Below are 15,606 nucleotides of genomic sequence, written 5' to 3' on the forward strand. Positions count from 1 at the left end.
AGAGAAAGACGTCGTAACATGGAGTCGCTGGAGGAGCATGACAAGCAAGTAGCACAAGACCTCAGAAGGAAGCCTAGAGGTGAAAACGAGTTATACTCACGCAGAAGGAAAAAGTCTTCGCCCTTAAAGATTTGCATGATTTTTTATAATGATGTTTTTGTAAGGGCGCTTTATGATTTACAAAAACATACTCATATTTGTTTTAAATCATCTTTTTGAGAAAAACATCAACAACAACAACATCCGTAGGTACTTGTTTCGGTGTTATAGTTTTGGTTGGTGTGAGTATTTTTCTCTATAAAAAAGATAACTTTTAGGGGTATAAAAAAGGATAACTACATTGTGATTTTTTATTTTATTTTTTGCATCTAACTACATTGAGATAAGAAAGGGAGAAAGAATAGTGGTTGGGCCTACTTGTGCCTGACATGTCCACCCCATTGGCCAAAATGGCACAACCCAGCGTGAGGTAGCAATTTTTTTAGCAAAACCAGCGTGAGGTAGCCATATGAATGCACTGATCTTGAGCAGGGCCCACTTATCTTTTCTTTTAGAAAATCACTAATCAACTGGTGTGCAGGCCCACACACTAGTGACACCAATTGGCAGATGGCCTCTTCGTGCTTCTAACGAGCAGGGCATAAACATGGAAGAGATGTGTGGTTGCATCCCCTCTCGTTAGGGTTTTGGCTCTCCTCTCGGCGGCGGCGACTGGCTCCCCGTAGAGATCTGATCTCCCCTCCCGCTCCCTCGTTGCCGGTGACTGCGGGGTCTCGAAGACCTCGGCGGGGTTCCGGCTTGGGGATTAGATTGGGACCATACCGCCCACGGAAGAAACAACCTCGGGCTAGAGAACTCATGGTGACTGCTAAGATGACTTCGGGATCGGCCTCATCCGACCTCGAAGCAATGATGGCTAAACTAGGTTTGACAAAAGATGATCTGCAGGATGTGGTGATCGAAGACACTGAACTTCCAGAGGAGGCTACGCGATGGATGGCGATTGTGAGGGTGCACACGGATAAACCCTACAGCCAATACTGGTTTTATAAAACCATGAGGGTTGCCTGGGACCTGGCAAAGGAAGTGAAGATCCGACCGCTCGAAGACAATCTGTATACACTGCAGTTCTCGTGCCTAGGAGACTGGGAACGAGTGATGGAAGAGGGCCCATGGAACTTCAAGGGAAAGGCTGTAGTGCTGGCACCGTATGATGGGTTCACGAAACCCTCATTGATAGAACTCAAGAAGATAGAAATATGGGTTCAGATCCATGACCTACCCGATGGATTTTTCTCCAAAATCAAAGCTCTTTCAGCAACTATAGGAGATTTTATCTTTGCAGAACCGAAGTCTCAAGATTTCGAAGGCAACTTTGCGCGTGTCCGTGTCAGGATCGACGTGACCAAACCCCTCAGAAACGTCGTCTCGCTGGTTGTGAAGAAGAAAGATGGGATCCATAGAGAGATCTTCAGGGTGAAATACGAAAGACTGCCTGATTGGTGCTCCGTGTGTGGAAACCTAGGTCACCTTTTTAAGGAGTGTGGGGATGGTGTTCATCCTCCATCGCCTATGGTTTTCAGAGACCTTAGAGCATCTTGGTTCAGAGGCCCGGGCAGGGGCCAGGAGAAGGAAGTGGCAACAAAGCACTAGTAGAAAACAGGGCTTTGGTCCAGGCCGGGTCAGCCCATTAGTCCCGGTTCAGTCTAGAACCAGGACCAATGTGGGCATTGGTCCCGGTTCGTGAGCCCAGGGGGCCGGTCGGGCCACGTGGGCCATTGGTCCCAGTTCATCTGGACCTTTTGGTCCCGGTTGGTGGGATGAACTGGGACCAATGGGCCTCGCTCCTGGCCCACCACCATTGGTCCCGGTTGGTGGCTTGAACCGGGACCAAAGGAAATAAATAATGCAAAAAACAAATAAAAAAACAGGAAAAAACTATTTTTATAGTAAAGTTAATCACAAAATAAAATAAATAAAGCAACAAAGAAAACAAAAAAAACTAAAAAAGTGTTTTCAAATTTGAAAATAATGGCACTAACAGAAAGTTTATAATTTTTGTAAAACTAATGGCACTAACAGAAAGTTTATAATTTTGCTAACCTAAAAGCAAACAGAATTAAAAATTAAAGCAAAAAACAAAATAAAATAAATAATGCAAAAAACAAATAAAAAAAACAGGAAAAAACTATTATTATAGTAAAGTTAATCACAAAATAAAATAAATAAAGCAACAAAGAAAACAAAAAAACTAAAAAAATATTTTCAAATTTGAAAACTAATGGCATTAACAAAAAGTTTATAATTTTTCTAAAACTAAAAGCATAAAGAATTAAAAAATAAAGCAAAAAACAAAATAAAATAAATAAAGCAACAAAAAAACAAAAAAAATGCCACCTACTGGGCCACCACGGCCTGAATACGACTAGAAACCCTACGATGGGCCAGGATTCAGGCCCGCAGCGGGCCCAGTAGTCCCACAGGCATTGCAGTGACAGATTAGGCCTGAAAGCCTGCAGTTGAGAGGAGCTCGGGAGGGTGGGTGCAGCAGCGCTTATAAACCACTCCCGAGCCCTCTCAACTAGCGAGGTGGGACTAAACTTTTGGGCGCGGGCCAGCACAAGGCCATTGGTCCCGGTTGGTGGCACCAACCAGGACTAAAGGGGGCATTGGTCACGGTTCGTGGCACCAACCGGGACCAAAGGCCGCCGCTTCGCGCCCTTTGGGCTGCTGAAAATTGGCATTTGGTCCTGGTTGGTGGCACCAACCGGGACCAAAGGGGGGCATTGGTCACGGTTCGTGCCACGAACCGGGACCATTGCTCTGGGTATATAAGGTAGCACTTGTGAAAATTTCGCCAACCGCTCCCATTCGCCCCGACGCCCCCAGGCCGTTCATTGTCGTCGTCACCGCCCCGAGCCCGTCGTCGCCCACTCCCCGTCGCCGTCGCCCCGCGCCGCCGCAGGCCTTGTCCCCGTTGCTGCTTGCGCCGTCGCCGGCCTCCTCCTCGTCACTGCATGTGCCATCTCCGGCCCCCTCCCCGTCGCCCCGCGCCGCGTCGCCGGCCTCCCCCGGCGCCGTCGCCGGCCTCCTCCCCGTCCCCGGCCTCCTCCCCGTCGCGCCCCCAGTGAGCTCCCCCTTCCCATCGATCCCTGTCGCTCTGACCATCGCCGCCGAGAGGCTCATATGTATGGCTATGTATGTATGTATGTATGTATGTATGTATGGCTATGTATGTATGTATATGCTCATATGTATGTATGTATGTATGTATGTATATGCTCTCTGTATATGGATTTGACTATGTATATGCTCTCTGTATATGCTCATATGTATGTATGTTCATATAGCATTTTTTCTATATATGAATTATTATTTTGTTCATGGATATATGCTAAAGAAAACGAGGGGGTGATAGATGATGATGAGGGGTCGAGAGTGGGACGAGAGGTCGAGAGGTGTCGAGGGGAGAAAAAAAATGTTATCAGGGACGAGGGTCGTCGAGGGGTCGAGAGAACTAAATAAGAAGAAGAGGAGAGGAAGAAGAGGAGAAATAAATAAGAAGAAGAAAAAAGAAGAAAAAGAAGAGGAGAAGAAGAAAGGAATAGTGGAGAAGAAGAGAAAATAGAATATATTCTATTTTCTCTTCTTCTCCACTATTCCTTTCTTCTTCTCCTCTTCTTCTTCTTCTTTTTTTTCTTCGATCTTCCCCTCTAGCTATTCCTTTCTTCTTCTCCTCTTTCTTCTTCTTCTTCTTCTTCTTAATTTTTATCGGGAACGAGGGTGTCGAGGATCACCGAGGGGTCGAGGGTCGGGAACTAGGGTAGAGGGTCGAGGGTCGTTAAGGGGTCAAGGGTCCAGGGTTTCAGGGTCGAGGGTTCGAGGGTTCTATAGGGTCGAGGGTCGAGGGTTCCAGGGTCGTCTAGGGGTCGAGGGTTCCAGGGTCGTCGAGGGTTCGAGTGGTCGAGGATCGCCAAGGGGTCGAGAGAGGTTTCCTAGTGTCAAAGTATTGAAGAAATCCATGGCTTCATCATTAGCCGGAAGTAACCAGGGCATGACGAAGTCCTCCAAAATTATTTTGGAATGGTGTCCCGGATAGGATAATTTGCCTTCTTGTATGAATTTCAGCAAAGGCCTTCCAAATAACGATATTTGGAAGGTTCTTGCTGAACTTTGTACCAAAAAGCGAATTATGCTATCTAGGACTCCGTTCCAAAATAACTTTGGAGAGCTTCGTACCATCATGCACGTGTTACTTTCGCCTAATGATGAAGACATGGTTTTGTTGAATCCTTTGACACTAGGCAACCTCCCGACCCCTCGGCGATGCTCTCGAACATGAGAGGAAGAAGAGGATAAAAAAAGAAGAGGAAGAAGAAAAAAAAGAGGAGAAGAAAGAATAGATTCTCCTCTATTCTTTCTTCTCCTCTTTTTTTTCTTCTTCTTCCTCTTTTTTTTATCGGGAAAGGGTCGTCGAGGGACATAGATGTAGTGTCGTCGTTGTCGATATATACCCCCTCCCGATAGCTTACTATGATTAGGTAGCTAGTTCTACGTTTGGCACTAATATATCCATCTGTCATGTTTAGTTGGAATTTAGACACCTGAAAGTAAGTACTATAGTAGCATGTTCCGCGCATCTCCTAGTGATTCAAGCGCTAGTTTCATCAATACCATTTAGCATTCTTTCTTATCAGTTTGATTGACCTCTATTTCTTGTAAAGTGGTTGTGGCAGGAAAAAGGGAATGATTTCTGTGGATACTACGTCTGCGAGTCCATCCGCCACACGACCTGTGAGCGGGGCGGGTACTCTGACGAACAATATGAAGTACGTAAATAACAACATTCACAATTTTATTTTATTACCATCATTTGTATTGAGTTTCATTCATTCATATATATATGTATTGACCCCCTTCTTCAAATTAGATGTTTCGGAAGTGGGATGAACTCCTAGCACCAGCTCGCATGCGAGAAATTCAAGAGGAATTGGCGGCATTCTTTCTTGACCAAGTGATCGCTGAAGACGGAGAATACTATGTGGACCATGAGTCCGTATGATTATATTTGTAAGAGATAATTATTGTATATATGTAGCCGGTAGTGTCGGATAGATATACGAGAACTTGTTGTTCGACCAATCTCTCGGAGAAGGAGAGGTGGTCGATATCACTTCTCTCTGTATGCATATATGTTCATGACGATCTTCTGTTTCCTTCGTTTGCTTACTAGCTAACTAGCGTGTCTAGTCCTCTCTATACGTATGTATAGTATGTAGCATCGACCAAGCACGAACGTAAGAGAGGACACTTCTCTCTATTAATTATAGCTAGCTAACACAATATATGAAACACCTAAATTAACCCCCCAAAACCCCCAAACCCCCCCCCCTTCAAAAAAAAAACAAAAACCCCAGCCACAGAAATGCTGACGCGTGGATGCCTATTGCTCCCGGTTGGTGCCACCAACCGGGACCAAAGGGTCTCCTGCCTGGGCTCTGCGCACTGCCCACGTGGAGGCCCATCAATCCCGGTTCTGGATTGAACCGGGACTAAAGGTACAGGGCATTAGTACCGACACTTTAGTCCCGGTTCAGGAACCGGGACTAAAGGCCCTTACGAACCGGGACTATAGGCCCTTTTTCTACCAGTGGAGGAGGAAGAGGTAGGGGCCGGTCGGGCAGAGGCCGTGGCCGTGGAACTTTCCAACAAAACCCATTCGAGGTGGCAGCTCACGAGGAATCAGAATATGATGTAACCATGGAAGATGGAGAGAGAAACAAGAAGAGGGGCATGCCTACAGTTGCCGATCCTATTGCATCCCAGATCAACCCATCGTCTTCCATGAAATCAAACTTACCACTGCTGATGCCTCCATCACAGACTCCGGTGAGTCCCCCACCGAAGCAGGAACCTAAGAGGAACAAGCCGAGTCCATCAGTTCTTGAAATAGTCCAGGCCAAGAACACAGAAGCTAACAAAACCACTGATGCGCGTGTGGCGGGCTCCCATGGAGGGGCTCGCCTAGCGCAATGAGTCTCCTATGCTGGAACTGTCACGGGGCTGGCAAACCCACGACAGTTCGTGAACTTCGTGATCTCACGAGGCAACTTGCCCCCTCTGTTGTATGCATTGTTGAAACTCAGATAGAGGGCTCTCGAGTAGAGAATATGGTATGAACTTTATCTTTTAATAAAAGCTTTCCTGTAAGTAGCTCCGGTAGGAGTAGAGGGCTAGGGATTTTTTGGAATGAGGAAATAAAACTTGAGGTTATTGGTTACTCTGAGTACCACATAGACATGACAATTGATGAGCTTGTTGACACAAAAATCAGGGTCACTTTTGTTTATGGAGAAGCACAAGCTAATGAACGCCACAAGACATGGGACATGATGAGAGGGATCGTTGGATCAAACAATCTGCCGTGGGTAGTAATGGGAGATTTTAATGAGGTATTATATGCTCATGAACATGATGGTGTGGGGAACCGTAGCCAAGCACAAATGGACGCATTTAGGGATGCGCTGGACATGTGTGGTTTGACGGATATTGGCTTCATTGGGAGGAATTGTACCTTTGAGAAAAAAGTGACGGGCGGAACGTATACTAAGGTGCGACTTGACAGATGTGTGGCCAACACAGCCTGGTGCTTGGCTTTTCCTGATACAATAACTGAGCACAAGGAGGCAGCTTCATCATATCACGTACCAATCTTCCTCAAGCTCAAAGACATGCATGCATGCAAGCGGGCCCCACGGAGATTTAAATATGAGATTTGCTGGGAGCGTGATCCAGCGCTAGCAGGCGTGGTTGGGAATGGTTGGACACGGAGTTCGAGTGATTCTGTAGTGGAGATGCGGGACAAGCTGAACGACCTAGCAGGTGACCTATCACATTGGGATCGCGTCCATTTTGGCAACGTCCGACTGCAGATTCGCCAGCTGCAAGGACAACTACAGGAGATGGGCAATTCACGAGGAAGATCTGGTCCATCATTAGCAGAGCTAAAAATCATTGATCACCTGGTGGAGTTATATCACCGTGAGGAAATCCTTTGGAGGTAGAGGGTGAGGATTGAATGGCTAATGCATGGTGACAAAAACACTTACTTTTTTCACCTACGTGCGAGTTGCCGCAGAAGGAAAAATCAAATAAAATCCCTACAACGCCAAGACGGACAACTGACCGGGGACAAAGAAGAGATGGAGACAATGTCAACGGACTTCTATAAAGAGCTGTACACATCCCAAGGGGGCAATGAGATGAAGCGGGTTCTTGAGACCGTTCCAAGAAAGGTGACCATGGTGATGAACAAAATTTTGAACGCTCCATATAGCACAAAGGAGGTCAAGATAGCTCTTTTTCAAATGTTTCCTACCAAGGCTCCCGGTCCAGATGGGTTCCCGACACACTTCTTTCAGCGGCATTGGGACGTATGTGGCGAGGATGTTACCAGTGTGGTTTTGAATGTATTAATGAGACAGTTTTAGTGCTGATCCCCGAAGGTAAAAAACCCCACCCTTCTGTCCCAATTTCGTCCAATTAGCCTATGTAATGTACTCTACAAAATTGCATCAAAGGTTATTTCCAATCGGCTCAAGCTGGTTTTACCTGACATTATCTCTAAGGAACAATCATCCTTTGTGCTTGGCAGAATGATCAGTGACAACATCATCACGGCATATGAATGCCTACATTTCATGAAGCGAAATAGGGCGGAAAAAAATCAGTCTTGTGCTCTTAAGCTTGATATGATGAAGGCCTATGACAGAGTAGAATGTCCCTATCTGAAGGCAATGATGTTAAAGTTGGGCTTTACAGAAAACTGGGTAAGTATTGTCATGAGCTTGGTTACCACAGTTAATTTCTCTGTTATGTTTAATGGCCAGAAACTAGATATGTTTAAACCTTCACGAGGAGTCAGACAGGGGGACCCAATATCCCCGTACTTGTTCTTGATAGCAGCAGAGGGCCTGTCGTGCCTGTTAAAATCGAAAAGTGAGTCATCCAATCTGGAGGGGGTGAAGGTGTCACCTTTGGCGCCACCGGTAAACCATCTCTTATTCGCTGATGACAGCCTGCTGTTCTTCAAGGCAAATAGTATCGGAGCTACTGAGGTAAACCAGGTACTGGATATCTATTGTCAAGCAACTGGCCAGAGAATCAACCATGCCAAATCATCTATTTTCTTTAGCAAAGGGGGTGCCAGAGAACATACGTGAAGAAGTCAAGGAACTTCTTAATGTAACCACTGAAACACTGAATGAAAAATACCTTGGTATGCCATCCGATATAGGAAGCAATAAAAAGGGTGCGTTCAAGTATTTAAAGGACAGACTGTGGAGCAAAGTCCAAGGCTGGATAGAGAACACAATGTCTTCAGTAGGTAAAGAGGTGCTGGTTAAATCAGTTGCTCAGGCAGTACCTGTTTATTCTATGTCCTGCTTCAAGCTACCACGGGGTTTATGTGAACATCTAAATAAGCTTATCAGGAAATTTTGGTGGGGAAGTAAGGATGGAAAACGGAAGCCACACTGGGTTTCTTGGAAAGACATGACCCAACCGAAATGAATGGGCGGTTTGGGCTTTAAGGATTTTGAGCTGTTTAACCTAGCAATGCTAGCTTGGCAGGCATGGCGACTTCTGCAAAATCCTAACAGCTTATGTGCGCGTCTGCTTAGAAGCATATATTATCCAAATGGCTCAATTCTGGACGCCCCCTTGGTAGCAATCCTAGTCAGATATGGAGAGCGATCTGCGAGGGAAGGGACATGCTACAACAAGGTCTGATTTGCCGCATTGGCAATGGAGCTGGGACGGCTATATGGGCCGATAATTGGTTGCCGAGGCCAGAGATGATGAAGCCCTACGACTGTAAGTGTAATAACCCGCCTGCTCTTGTTTCAGAACTCATTGATGTTACGTCCGTGTCATGGAATATACAGAGGGTGTGGGCTTGCTTTTGGCCAATGGATGCTGCAGTTATATTGGGCATCCCCATATGTACGAGCAACGTAGAAGACTTTTGGGGCTGGGCTCATGAAAAGAATGGAGTTTTCTCCGTAAAGTCAGCATACCGAATGCTTGTCAGCACACGGCAACAGCAAGAGGCATGGTTAGAGAACCGGGCAGGCCCGTCTAGCTTGGTCAGAGAGGAAGGAGATTGGAAGAAGTTGTGGAAAACCCAAGTACCCGGAAAAATCAGAATGTTCCTATGGAGGCTGTCAAAACAATCAATACAAACAAATGATGTTCGGGCACACAAGCACATGGCAAGTTCGAGCGCATGCAATATGTGTGGATCACCTGATTCATGGAGGCATTCCCTATTGGAGTGTACGATGTCAACATGTACGTGGGTCCTAGTAGATGAGGAGCTGGCACAAACTATGGCAACAATCACAGAGCCGGACGCAAAACAGTGGTTGTTTTCCCTCATGAGCTCATTATCACATGCCATGTTTGTGAAGCTGGCAGTCACTCTCTGGGCGCTATGGGCTTCACGGAGAAAGGCCATCCACGAGGGTATATTTCAAAGCCCGCAGACTATCCATGGATTTATCAGCAGATACATTGAGGAGCTGAATATGCTGATAGAACCCACACGCACACTGAACCATCGGACGAGTTCCTCGAATACCATAGGTCAGGGACAGAAGGCGCCACCGGTGGGATACGTAAAAATACATGTTGATGCTGCTTGTCGCAAGGGAGTTGGAGGCACAGCGGCAGCGGTGTGCAGGGACGCAAACGGGCTGTACCTGGGAAGCTCGGTGCTAGTAATCGGGGGAGTGGATGATCCGGCAAGTTTGGAAACTATAGCATGTAGGGAAGCACTTGCGTTGGCACAAGACCTAAACCTGCATCACTTATTGATCGCTTCAGACTCAAAGGGGGTGGTCGGTGCAATCAACATGGGAGCCAGAGGAGAAAACAGTGCAATCAGAAGTGAGATTAATACTTTAGCTTCTTCTTTTACGTGTAATTTTTCTTTTGAGGGTCGTGCTGTAAACACTGAGGCACACAGTCTAGCCAAGTTCGCTCTCTTGCTGGGGTTGGGCCGCCATGTTTGGTTAGACCAGCCCCACGATGTGAGATGTATCCCACTCTCTGTGGAGTTTTCTCAATAAAACTTGGTTTAATGCTAAAAAAATCTTGTTTCATTTTGCAAATCTTAAAAAACTATTTTTTTTGAAAGGAAAGTCGAAATTGATATCCGGTTTTGCACTTAGGTTTCTCGCCACAAGCTCTTTAAAACTAGAGCCATTTGTATATGTTTCGATAATTATTTTCCTAAGCAACTTTGGTACTATAGAAAGCAACTTTATTTGTTTTTAGTGTTGCATGTAGAAACTTCTATTTGGTTACCTATCATGGCTGTCAATTAGCTAAATGACCTCCTAAGTTGTCCATCATGACTGTCAAAATTGCAATTGCTAAGTTTCCTACTACGACTAGTGAGTATCCAAAAAATATATGATGCGGAGCATCCCAAGGTCATCCCCATGGAACTACCTACGTCCCCTACGACACCACTTGGACCAATGACAAGAGCCCGAGCAAAGGATATTGAGGATAAGGTGAACTCGCTCCTCTCCGAACTAGCACTTTCTATACATGAGACATGGCTACCACCTCAAGCGGAAACACTATGTGTAATCAGGTACTTGCACTAGTAGAAAACGGGGCTTTGGTTGGAGCTTTCCAAGCTCATTAGTCCCGGTTTAGTCAAGAACCGAGACCCATGGGGGGCTTACGTCCTGGTTCGTGCACCCAGGGGCCCGGCCGGGCCTCGGCAGGCATTTGTCCCGGTTTATGTGGACCCATTTGTCCCGGTTCTAGGCGCGAACGGGGACCAATGGGCCTCTCTCCTGGCCCACATCCATTGGTCCCGGTTTGTGCCTAGAACCGGGACAGAAGGGGGGCCTTTAGTCCCGGTTCCAGCCACGAACCGGGACCAACGAGGTGGCTATATATACCCCTCGCCTGCGAGCATAGCACTCCACACTGCTCTGTGTTTTCTGGACGGCGAGGGGAGAGCTTTGTGGTGCTCTAGCTCACCTCCTATCCACATGAGGTGTTCGATGAAATGCCCGAGCCACACTAGTTAAGCTTTCTCCTCTCGAAGCTCAACCTCCAAGCTCCATTTTCCATGAGATTTGTCTAGGTTTAGCGGTTCGTCCCGTCCTGTCCCCATCTTCACCGCCGTCGATCGCCCGCGCCGATCTCGTCACCTGCACCACCGTGGTGAGCCTCTTGTTATTATCTTCTTCTGAAAGAAAAAAATTCTTACTTTAGATAGATACTTGTCTAATTTTCTTACTTTTATTATTGCTTGTTATTACATAGTACGATGGTTTTGGTATCCGCCCCCGTCGGCCCTCGTCCTGGCTATGATTTGGATGTGGTATATATTATCTTTTATAAATGTTTGGTTCATTTATTGTTTATGATAATTATGAAGGAAATATGCCCTAGAGGCAATAATAATGTTATTATTTATTTCCTTATTTCATGATAAATTTTGATCATTCATGCTAGAATTGTATTAACCAGAAACATAATACATGTGTGAATACATAGACAAAAAGAGTGTCACTAGTATGCCTCTACTTGACTAGCTCGTTGATCAAAGATGGTTATGTTTCCTAACCATAGACATGAGTTGTCATTTGATAAACAGGATCACATCATTAGGAGAATGATGTGATTGACTTGACCCATTCCGTTATCTTAGCACTTGATCGTTTTAGTATACTGCTATTGCTTTCTTCATGAGTTATACATGTTCTATGACTATGAGATTATGCAACTCCCGATTACCGGAGGAACACTTTGTGTGCTACCAAACATCACAACGTAACTGGGTGATTATAAAGGTGCTCTACAGGTGTCTCCGATGGTACTTGTTGAGTTGGCATAGATCGAGATTATGATTTGTCACTCCTATTGTTGGAGAGGTATCTCTGGGCCCTCTCAATAATGCACATCACTATAAGCCTTGCAAGCAATGCAACTAATGATTTAGTTAAGGGATGATGCATTAAGGAAACGAGTAAAGAGACTTGCCGGTAACGAGATTGATCTAGGTATTGAGATACCGACGATCGAATCTCGGGCAAGTAACATACCGATGACAAAGGGAACACCGTATATTGTTATGCGGTTTGACCGATAAAGATCTTCGTAGAATATGTAGGAGCCAATATGAACATCCATGTTCCGCTATTGGTTATTGACCGGAGACATTTCTCGGTCATGTCTACATAGTTCTCGAACCCGTAGGGTCCGCAAGCTTAACGTTCGGTGACGATATGTATTATGAGTTTATGTGATTTGATGTACCAAAGGTAGTTCGGAGTCTCGGATGAGATCGGGGACATGACGAGGAGTCTCGAAACGGTCGAGACTTAAAGATTGATATATTGGACGACTATATTCGGACATCGGAAAGGTTCCGAGTGATTCGGGTATTTTTCAGAGTACCGGGGAGTTACAGGAATACGGGGAAGAAGTATTGGGCCTCATGGGCCAAGTGGTGGAAGAGAGAAGGCAAGGCGTGCGCCCCCCCTAGCCCAAACAGAATTGGACTAGGGGGCGGCCCCCCTTTCTCCTTTCCTCCCTCTCCTTCCTTCTCCCTCTCCTCCTTCCTTTCCTCCTCCTAGTAGGAGTAGGAAAGGGGAGTCCTACTCCTTCTAGGAGGAGGACTCCTCCTCCTGGCACGCCCTACAGGGGCCGGCCGGCCTCCCCTTGCTCAGGGGGCACCCTAGAACACACAAGTTGATTGTTCCAAGCCGTGTGCGGTGCCCCCCTCCACCATAATCCACCTCGATCATATCATAGCGGTTCTTAGGCAAAGCCCTGCGTCGGTAGCAACATCATCATCGTCATCACGCCGTTATGCTGACGGAACTCTCCCATGAAGCTCTGCTGGATCGGAGTTCGTGGGATGTCATTGAGCTGAACGTGTGCTGAACTCAGAGGTAACGTGTGTTCGGTACTTGGATTGGTCGGATCGTGAAGACGTTCGACTACATCAACCACGTTCTCATAACGCTTCCGCTTACGGTCTACGAGGGTATGTAGACAATACTCTCCCCTCTCGTTGCTATGCATCACCATGATCTTGTGTGTGCGTAGGATTTTTTTTGAAATTACTACGTTCCCCAACAGTGGCATTCGAGCCAGGTTTATGCGTAGATGTTATATGCACGAGCAGAACACAAGTGAGTTGTGGGCGATACAAGTCATACTGCTTACCAGCATGTCATACTTTGGTTCGGCGATATTATTGGATGAAGCATCCTGGACCGACATTACGCATACGCTTACGCGAGACTGGTTCTACCGACGTGCTTCGCACATAGGTGGCTGGCGGGTGTCAGTTTCTCCAACTTTAGTTGAACCGAGTGTGACTACGCCCAGTCCTTGTTGAAGGTTAAAACAACACTAACTTGACGAAATATCGTTGTGGTTTTGATGCGTAGGTAAGAACGATTCTTGCTCAGCCTGTAGCAGCCACGTAAAACTTGCAACAACAAAGTAGAGGACGTCGAACTTGTTTTTGAAGGGCATGTTGTGATGTGACATGGTCAATACATGATGCTAAATTTTATTGTATGAGATGATCATGTTTTGTAACACAGTTATCGACAACTGGCAAGAGCCATATGGTTGTCTCTTTATTGTATGAAATTCAATCGCCATGTAATTGCTTGACTTTATCACTAAGTGGTAGCGATAGTCGTGGAGGCAATAGTTGGCGTGAAGACAACGATGCTTCGATGGAGATCAAGGTGTCGAGCCAGTGACGATGGTGATCATGACGGTGCTTTGGAGATGGAGATCACAGGCACAAGATGATGATGGCCATATCATATCACTTATATTGATTGCATGTGATGTTTATCCTTTATGCATCTTATTCTGCTTCATTGACGATAGCATTATAAGATGATCTCTCACTAAATTTCAAGGTACAAGTGTTCTCCCCGAGTATGCACCGTAGCCAAAGTTCGTCGTGCCGAGACACCACGTGATGATCGGGTGTGATAAGCTCTACGTTCACATACAACGGGTGCAAGCCAGTTTTGCACACGCAGAAATACTCGGGTTAAACTTGACGAGCCTAGCATATGCAAATATAACCTCGGAACACTGAGACCGAAAGGTCGAGCGTGAATCATATAGTAGATATGATCAACATAGTGATGTTCACCATTGAAAACTACTCCATTTCACGTGATGATCGGTCATGGTTTAGTTGATATGGATCACATGATCACTTAGATGATTAGAGGGATGTCTATCTAAGTGGGAGTTCTTAAATATGATTAATTGACCTTTAATTTATCATGAACTTAGTACCTGATAGTATTTTGCTTGCCTATGTTGTTGTAGATAGATGGCCCGTGCTATTGTTCCGTTAAATTTTAATGTGTTCCTTGAGAAAGCAAAGTTGAAAGATGATGGTAGCAATTACACGGACTGGTTCCGTAACTTGAGGATTATCCTCATTGCTGCATAGAAGAATTACATCCTGGAAGCACCGCTAGGTGCCAAATCCGCTACAGGAGCAACGCCAGATGTTATGAACGTCTGGCAGAGCAAAGCTGATGACTACTCGATAGTTCAGTGTGCCATGCTTTACGGCTTAGAACCAGGACTTCAACGACGTTTTGAACGTCATGGAGCATATGAGATGTTCTAGGAGTTGAAGTTAATATTTCAAGTAAAAGCCCGGATTGAGAGATATGAAGTCTCCAATAAGTTCTATAGCTGCAAGATGGAGGAGAATAGTTCTGTCAGTGAACATATACTCAGAATGTCTGGGTACTATAACCACTTGACTCAACTGGGGGTTAATCTTCTTGTTGATAGTGTCATTGACAGAGTTCTTCAATCACTGCCACCAAGCTACAAGAGCTCCGTGATGAACCATAATATGCAAGGGATGGATAAGACGATTCCCGAGCTCTTCGCAATGCTAAAAGCTCCGGAGGTAGAATTCAAGAAGGAACATCAAGTGTTGATGGTCAACAATACCACCAGTTTCAAGGAAAAAAGGTAAAGGGAAGAAGAAAGGGAACTTTAAGAAGAATGGCAAAAAAGTTGCTGCTCAAGAAAAAAAATCCAGGTCTGGACCTAAGCCTGAGACTGAGTGCTTCTACTGTAAAGGGACTAGTCACTCGAAGCGGAACTGCCCCAAGTATTTGGCAGATAAGAAGGATGGCAAGGTGAACAAAGGTATATGTGATATACATGTTATTGATGTGTACCTTACTAAAGCTCGCAGTAGCACCTGGGTATTTGATACTGGTTCTGTTGCTAATATTTGCAACTCGAAACAGGGACTACGGATTAAGCGAAGATTGGCTAAGGACGAGGTAACGATGCGCGTGGGAAATGGTTCCAAAGTAGATGTGATCGCTGTCGGCACGCTACCTCTACATCTACCTTCGGGATTAGTTTTAGACCTGAATAATTGTTATTTGGTGCTAGCGTTGAGCATGAACATTATATCTGGATCTTGTTTGATGTGAGACGGTTATTCATTTAAATCAGAGAATAATGGCTGTTCTATTTATATGAGTAATATCTTTTATG

General features: G+C 45.6%; 1 protein-coding gene across 1 annotated transcript; it reads left to right on the top strand.

Moving 5' to 3' along the window:
* The first annotated feature begins 912 nt into the window (after positions 1-912).
* Positions 913-1,653, top strand: LOC147974920 (uncharacterized). Its single transcript, XM_087520202.1, has one exon. It carries the CDS (start codon positions 913-915, stop codon positions 1,651-1,653), a length of 741 nt encoding a protein of 246 aa, XP_087376328.1.
* The last annotated feature ends 13,953 nt before the right edge of the window (positions 1,654-15,606 follow it).

Source organism: Triticum urartu, chromosome 4A (assembly GCF_056163025.1).
Source record: "Triticum urartu cultivar PI428250 chromosome 4A, HENAU_Tu73, whole genome shotgun sequence".
Lineage (NCBI taxonomy): Eukaryota > Viridiplantae > Streptophyta > Magnoliopsida > Poales > Poaceae > Triticum > Triticum urartu.

Bases quoted from the DNA above. Each gene is read 5' to 3' on its own strand.
- LOC147974920 (XM_087520202.1), top strand. From the start codon at position 913: ATGGCTAAACTAGGTTTGACAAAAGATGATCTGCAGGATGTGGTGATC.